This window comes from Buceros rhinoceros, unplaced genomic scaffold (genome assembly GCF_000710305.1).
Source record: "Buceros rhinoceros silvestris isolate BGI_N320 unplaced genomic scaffold, ASM71030v1 scaffold16076, whole genome shotgun sequence".
Classification (NCBI taxonomy): Eukaryota; Metazoa; Chordata; class Aves; order Bucerotiformes; family Bucerotidae; genus Buceros; species Buceros rhinoceros.
Window position 1 is genome coordinate 7,833 of NW_010417072.1, and position 7,754 is coordinate 15,586.

Genomic DNA, 7,754 nt, shown 5'->3' on the forward strand with positions numbered 1-7,754 from the left:
CATAAGCTGTCCTGTCCCAGTTTTAACCTCTCTGCCATCACGCACTCATGCCTGCCGCTGCGCCCTGGGGCGCGCTGGCGGCAGGAGGAGAACCAGAGCTGGGCTCAATTGGAAACTTCATTAAGAGACAAGAAATGTAAACAATTAAGGAAATTCCTCTAAGATCAAATGAGAAATTAATTGGCTGATCTGAATTACATGGCGTGGAATAAGTGCTAGCTCCAGCTGTGATTCCTGAACGCTTCGGTGTTCAATACCATACAAATAAATGGACAGTGCTACGGGCAGAAGGAGGCGGTTACTGATGAACGACACACGAGCAGTATTCCACACGGGGGAGCAGACTTCTAGAGACCTGGGCAGAACACCTACTCCGCTCTCCAAAAGGTTGTTTTGATGAATACATTCTTTTTGCTCTTTAAGATGACGGTGACAAAAATTATTTCCAGAATGATATGAAGAGGTTAAACTAAAGCCTATTTCCTCATACAGAAATGCGAAGTGAAAATAACCTGAATACAACTGACCCCCACACCCAATTTAGTCCTTTCCCACAGGTCAACCTCACCCGGTTCAGTCCTGTAAACAAAGCTATGGCTCTCGTGATGGTTTCAAAGGTAAAGCAGAACAAACTGAATCACAAGAAAAGCCAAGCACAAGGAAAGAAGCAACAGCTAGCTGAGGTAGGCCACCACCAACTGATGCTCCACATCCGTATGGAGTTCTGGGATCATCTGAAATCCCCTAAGAGAGCGCGAACCTCTGCTGCTTTAGCCATGGATGGAGGAAAAGCAGCTCAGAAATGAGCTTGTGGTGGCAGGAAAGTTAATCTTTTGACAGAATTTTACATCTACACCTACATTTTCTGCAAGTAAAAGAAAAAAGGTTTAGTTGCTCTGTTGACAGTCTTAACGTAATGACAAGAGGGCTATAAAAATACTCCTATTTCCACCAGAAGAGCTAACGAGTATGAAGGTGTAGCCCTGATGAAGAGCACGGCAACAGACGTGCTCCTTTTGTGGCACTGAGCACTGACAGATCAAAAGGGTTATCAGGAGGAAAACTCGTGATCTGCACCTGATGGGTGTGATGCTGCAGCCGCCTGCGCTTGGCCACCTCCCTTCAAGCCCAGCGCTGCCAGGAGAGCACAGCAGCACCCCTTGGGTGTGGACCGGGGCTCCAAGTAACCAAGGACACTTAAAAGGCTCCCCTGATCCAACGTGAAGAGACTCACGTAATAAAACACATAAATCAAGGAATTCTCAACCGAAAAGCCCCCAGCTGCTGCCAGCCCTACTCTTCCTGCCCAAACCTCCACACGGCTCTTTGTGCAAAGGAGTTTTAATGACATTGCAAAGCTCATTTATGGAAAAGGACACTTATTCACTATTACGCTGCCGCTTCGCTTCCTCCTTGCAATTCCCTCCTACCCCAGCAGTTTGAAGTCACTGTTCAGTTCCTGGAGACCGTTCTGACAGACAGTCGTGCCTGTGCAGCACCCACCCGGGATCTCTCCCCTCCCGCTGCACGGGAGTGCTCAGAAATCAACGTAGTATGGCTGTACTAGCTACAGGCTGCGCAGTCAGCGTGCAGAGTTCCACCAGCTAAAAGAAAGCCACCACTGAGGGCGGGGCTTTTTTTTTTTCCCTCCTTTAAAGGTGAATACAAACCTCGACGCTTGGCCTGGTGCAGCACATCGGCAGTGTTATCTGCTCTTTAATACACACCGGTTCTTTGAACCGCCACGCACTAAAAGCGGTTTATAAAAATCAAGTTAATCAGTTTTTGGCAGTTTCTTTGGACACGGTCAAAACATCTCTTGGTGGTTTCAACGTCCCCATTTTTATTTAAATCACGTTTTTTCATAATGGGGCTAACAAACTGGGACCCACACTTACCTGTAACAAACTCCCGAAGCCCAGGGTAGTGTACCAGCCATCCTTGCAGCTCACACCACACCACTTTCCGCTACGGACCTGACAGCCAAACGCGCTGCGCTTCACCAGCCTCCTCTGCCTTACGTACCACACACCCAGGAGTTGCATATAAAAAATAATGACCAAGTCATGCTGTTAGAGGTCAACCTTGTAGAAAACAGAAGATGTTTGCGACAGCTGATCTAGTTCTATTTCGTGTCCTTTCAGAGAATATTCCCAGTTTAAATCCTGTCTCTCAGGGTGGATTTGAGTTTTCCAACCTGGAAGGCCAAAGGAAATACCTGTAACTCAACATCTGCCTCGTCCACTTCACCTTAACCGCCAGCGTAACTTCCACAACACCCTGCAAACCCGGGCGTGGGAGACACAAGGCTGTCTCGGCTTCCCTGAAGGAACCCGCTTGCGAACTACACACATCACCTTTGGTTTGTACAGCTGCTCGAGCTGCAGGCGCAGCAGAAGGGAAAACTCGCACATCAGCAGGGTCATTCTTCGTGGTAACAGACGGAAGGAGTGACGAGAACAGTGCTATGTCTCAGTGTGATATGTCAGGACAAGATCAAGGTGCTTCTAGCTGTGTCAATTCACCACAGCTGGAAACACAACTTCACCTGCTGCTTGCAGCGATGGCCTTGAACTCAGCAGAGACCACTGAAACCGCACCTGCACTCCAGAACCATGGGTGACTCTGAGCGCTCTCACCAACAACCGTTACGTGGTATGTTAACCCCAACACGTTCAACTTTGGCTTTCCAGAGACCAAGGGAGCATCACCTCTCAGACCCTGGAAGGCAGAAGTCGGACTCATTCCCTGAACGAGCCTCCTGGGCTACAGCACCATTCAGTGGAGCCAGACAAACGCTTCGATTGCACGTTCCCATTTTTAAACAGGAAAAATTAAAACAACACAAAGAGTGCGTGATGGACTTCTAGGCTGTTTTCCAGGTGAAACCTGGTTGCTCATCACAATACTGAATATGTTTGCTAGTTCTCAGATACCAGGGCCTTGCTTCCACCCACAGAGTTCTCCTGTTACTAATAATAAGTTATTATTACAAGTCATAGCTCGTCCTTTTCCATCATTTCAAATGCTTCTATATCTTCATTCCAGTCTGCTAATATGGATTCCATAGGCTGGACTTTATTATCCCAGTTAACTTTGGAATTTGACTCTGTCTCGGTCTTTTGTTCCTGAGGCTGGTTATCCCCTTGCATACACGCTGGCTCCGGAGCACTGGCCTCATCGGTTCCAGGGACGAGGGAATCCCAATCTGAAACGGAGACGCTGTCACTGTCCGTGTGAGCAGGAGGTAACGAGTCAGGGTCAGTAGTGTCAGAGCTTTCTCCTTCCTCAGGCTCCTCCCTGACTGCACCAACATCCCGAGACGCTGAAGTAGCTTCTTCTGAATTCTGTTTATGTGAATCGTTTTCAGATAATTTCTGGTCCATATTCTCCATTTCCAAGTCTTTGAGAGGGGAGAGAAAAACAATGTTTTGAAAAAAAAAAAAACAAAAACAAACTGGCATTTTACTATGTGTTTCAAAGCAAGGTCACTTCCCTTGGCCTGGTTTCCACAAGGAAGTGCAGACTTTCCATTGATGGGAAAATCTAATAATGTTATTATGGAACATTTTTACGTGGGGGAAGGGGTGGGGTGGTAGGAAAGACATTCAAACACATTTTGAATGAGGACGAACATAGTGAGACTAGTTCTGGTTCCTAAGACTTGAAGAGGTGACTTCTGGGGCAGTGCTAGTTACCGTCCATCAACCTTCAGCCAATCCCCACTGCGTGCGCTCAACTGCAATACTGGACCGTAACAGACTCCCAGATCCACCAGATCACTTCTAAGCAAGTGGGAGCCGGACAGTTTCCTACATGTACTGAGCTGTGAATTAAAGAGAGCGCCAAAGGCAGAGCCTCCCTCATCACATCCCCACTCAAAGCCACTAACATACAGGTCTCAAGCACTGACTGAGCTTGGCCGTAGCTCTCCCATTTAACCATGCAGATTTCTCTGGAGTGTGGTGGTTAATATTTCAAGAATTCCATGGAGTTTAACGGCATATGCCATGTTTAACGCGGGATACTTACTGCTATCAATAATGTAGTTTGGAATCGTTTTACCTTTAAAGATTGTTGCTGGGATTCCAAACGGAAGCACGAGGAGAGGGGAAGAAGCAGATAGGGATTACAAACTCTCAAAGGCAGAGCTATCTCTTGTAGCTAGTATTTTGTTAGAGCAGCTTAACTGTAGTTAGAAACAGGAGGAATTTGTGCACGGTTTTGAAGAAACAACACTGCAGCTTCCAGGACATCTGCAAACACGCAGAAAGTAAGTGCTGCCTCTACCGAACCAGTGACACTTATTCTCTTGGACAAGGCGGTGCCACCAGGAAGGCTCACCTCAGGAAACCTACAATATTCTGCCAAATGCAAACATTTTAATTGGGAATGGATTAGCTCATCATTTTCCTGTATTATACAAGAAAAAAATTGGCAAAACACCTGAGGTCAGCAGCCTTATTTGTCCCTTCTCCTTAGGCAGGCAGAACAGTTGTGACAGTTCTCTCTCCCCTTTTGGGTACCAAGGGGCTTGATAAGCAAGAGGCATTCACAACGCAGGGCACCGAAAGCACTCCTGCTACTCCTGACACCACTTCAAAGCCGATTATGACAAAAAGGGTTCAGAAGGAATCCAAAAGGCTGGATTTTCTCATTAGTCAAACTGACATTTAACCGATGAACAGCATTTCTGGACGTTAACGTTAACTTGGCGGGGGGAGGGGAACGACATGTCTCAGATAATGGCTTTCTCACGAAAAAACTAACACTAATGTCAAACAGAAACCAAGAGCTACCAAATCACACATGTGCACCTTTGGGTGGCAACACAGATCGCTCCTGTACGTTTCGTGTCGGAAACTGAGTCTGTACAAATAACCTCTCATCTTACCTCTGTCTTTCGCTTTATCAGAAAGCAGCACCTCCACAGCCTCGTACTCCCGGATTGCGTCTAGGATGATGTTTCCTTCCTTGTTGAAGAGGAAGAGCATGGGAATTGTGATATCGTCTGTATTCTTCCCATCGCCAGCCATTTGGAAGAGAGGAGCTGTGTCACTGCTGCTTCCCTCATTGTCATCTAGGCAGAGGCACACAAGAGGAACAGCCAGCAAGTCTCCCGTTAGATAAATGGACCACAACTCAGCGCCTCAGCAGACTTCTCAGCAGCTTTCTACCGCCCAATCAGATAGGAGGTTCCCAGGCAGAAAATAGTAAGTCGGTTGTAGAAAGCACAAAGCCAGTTTGTGTACTTGTTTCCCTCAGCATTTTTCATTTGTAGCTCAAGCCGTCCTCAGCAGTTAGTAGACAGCACTATTGCAACACTCACTGATCCTTACAATAACGACTTTTAATCTGCAAAACCAGTGACAATCACCCATCCCAGTTTGTTTAGCTACACTTTCTGTGCAGAACCAGACCAAACCAAACCATTTCTTCATCTTCGGAAAAAACAATTTCTGTTGCGTCATCTCCAGACAGTTTAACAGCTTCCTGTCAGCTCTCCAGTATCTTCAAATCTGCAAAATACAGGTTACATCTACAGAAACCCAAGATGTTCTTTACCAATAACAATGCCTCCTATTGCTCCGGCTTTTTGAATGTTTCGTGCCTTTTCAGCAAACATACACTGGCCTCTCTGCATCAGAGCGATTTTCTCTTTCACTGCCTCAGGATTAGTGATCTCTGAGCATCCATTATATGGTTTAATGGTCGCAACAAATCCTCTTGTCTGTTTGGAAAAACAAAACCAGAAAGGAAAGAAGAATTAGAGCACTAGGTTCAGACTTGCAAAGATTCCCCAGCGTTTTCGTTTCTTCAGTCCATCTAATGCATCTAGTGTTGTCTTCTGTCAGTGCAGACAACCTTTACCCTGAAGCTGGTAAGCAGCAAAATGACCGAGTGAAAACCCAATTCTCGTACTCAGTGTATTTTGTCAATACCGGTGAACTGCTGTCTCTGGAAAATTTTTTTCCATGAGCCACCAGTCCGGAACTCCTCTTTGGGGCCGCTCCTTGCCCACAGGAAGTCATGGCGTTTTCCTGCCGCTTCCAACAGGGACACGTGCCTCTGCAATATTTTCTTCTTCCTTCCAGATACAGCCTTGTTTAAAAGTTTGTGTAACAGCCTACTCTAACTCCAACAGGGCTTCTGCAAATTCATGGCTGAGACACAAAAACCTTCCTGTAGCAAAACCTTCCCTTAAATTAACATCTCTTAAGATGTGAATTGATCACCCTCTAGCTGGCCACCCTGAAATCATACCAGAAGTGGAAAATTTAAACTTGCACAGTAAGGAAAGTAACAGAAAGCCGGGAACAGATCGTGTACACAGCTTACATACCCCTGCTTTGTGTTTGGATAAGTCCATCCCAAATTGTGCTGGTCCAGCAGTCAAGACCACCCTGCCGAAGAATGGATGAGAAACGATTTGAACAGCACGAGGAGGTAGCTGTTGCTCTTTCTGTTGCTGACTGGAAAGTTCAATCATTTCCTGCATGAACCGTAAGCCATCTTCAGCATCAAGTGAACTTGCTGCCTGAGTAGAAGAGAAACAGGAAACAGTTTCTTTAAAGTTTGAGAAACTTGGAAAATAAAAACTGAAGTTCTGTTTGCTTGGACCACTGCTACAAGGATTTTAATTACAGAGTGGATGCTCACTGGCACTCAGTGCAAACAAAGAAGTTAACCTTCTAACGCCTCCACTGCCCAGAGGGCTAAAAACATACAACCACAGAGGCCTCGGAACCAAACAGAAGTATCTCACGCTGAAGTATTTTCAGGTAAGATGCTGTGAGCTGTATCATTTTGACATGAACAGCCTCCATCTAATTTAACTGAAGATTAGTTAAAAGTGTTGCTGAGGCAAAATATTAACAAGCACCAGCCTGCTAAATATATCCATAGCCAGCTCACATGCCTCCTTCTACAGCCTGGCTGTCTCTCCTGAACCTCCAAGAGTTAAGTATCTTCACTAGTAAGGTTTTGCTGACAGTTTTTTCAAAAACCGAAGCGCTGTCAGGTCTTACTTGCACTGCATGCTGTACTAACTGTACTCTTCCATCTTTCAGATGGATCAAACTGACGCCCATCTTCTTCAGTATCTCCAAGTGTTCAGGATTACTGGCCATGAAGTCTCTGGCTCTCAGTGGTGGCTTTGGTCCACTTCCCAAACTCTCTTCTCTGCCAAAAGATATCAGAGATCAAAGCTTTAAAAATCAGATTATTCTTGAAACATAACTCTCGTATTATTCCTGCCGCCACAAGATTAAATACTTTGGAGTAACGTTGAGTACAAGGTTCACCAGAAAGCAGCCTCTCCAACTATCTATTTTAAAAGTTGTTGATATTATCACTCATTTTAGTACAAAAAAGCACTTGCAGTGTTAATAACTAAACTACCACACGCTGTCTCTCATTTCTGAATAGTCTGCATTACTGCAAGACTAACTAAAACCAGTTTTCCTCATATGGCTGCCACCCAGTTTTACTCATGAAGTATAAATATCAAAGAGGTGGTCAGAAGGATAAAATTCCTCATCTGTAACAAACTGCACTAAATTCTTCAGAGCAGGTGAGGTTACGATAATAGCATGATTTGCTTACTACAAAGAAGAGCTGCAGAACTCTTCAAGAGACTACAGAAATTAATTTGACAAATCAGAGGTGCATCCTGTAATACCTGGGCTATGATTCCCACTTGGAGTATGTGGCTCATTAAGCTACTTTGCTTTGAAAGACTCGTTAATTCCTGC

The 7,754-nt window shown here is 45.4% G+C and overlaps 1 protein-coding gene across 1 annotated transcript in view; it reads right to left on the minus strand.

The window, feature by feature from the left end:
• Positions 1–2,996: 2,996 nt before the first annotated feature.
• EDEM3 (ER degradation enhancer, mannosidase alpha-like 3) overlaps positions 2,997–7,754 on the minus strand; it is a 25,887-nt gene continuing 21,129 nt past the window's right edge. The window contains exons 16-21 of the mRNA XM_010138051.1: positions 7,086–7,182; positions 6,344–6,538; positions 5,566–5,731; positions 4,895–5,080; positions 4,066–4,080; positions 2,997–3,403 (exon numbers count right to left, since the gene is read on the minus strand). Coding sequence (XP_010136353.1) covers positions 2,997–3,403; positions 4,066–4,080; positions 4,895–5,080; positions 5,566–5,731; positions 6,344–6,538; positions 7,086–7,182 — 1,066 coding nt within the window. The remainder of the gene's footprint in view (positions 3,404–4,065; positions 4,081–4,894; positions 5,081–5,565; positions 5,732–6,343; positions 6,539–7,085; positions 7,183–7,754) is intronic.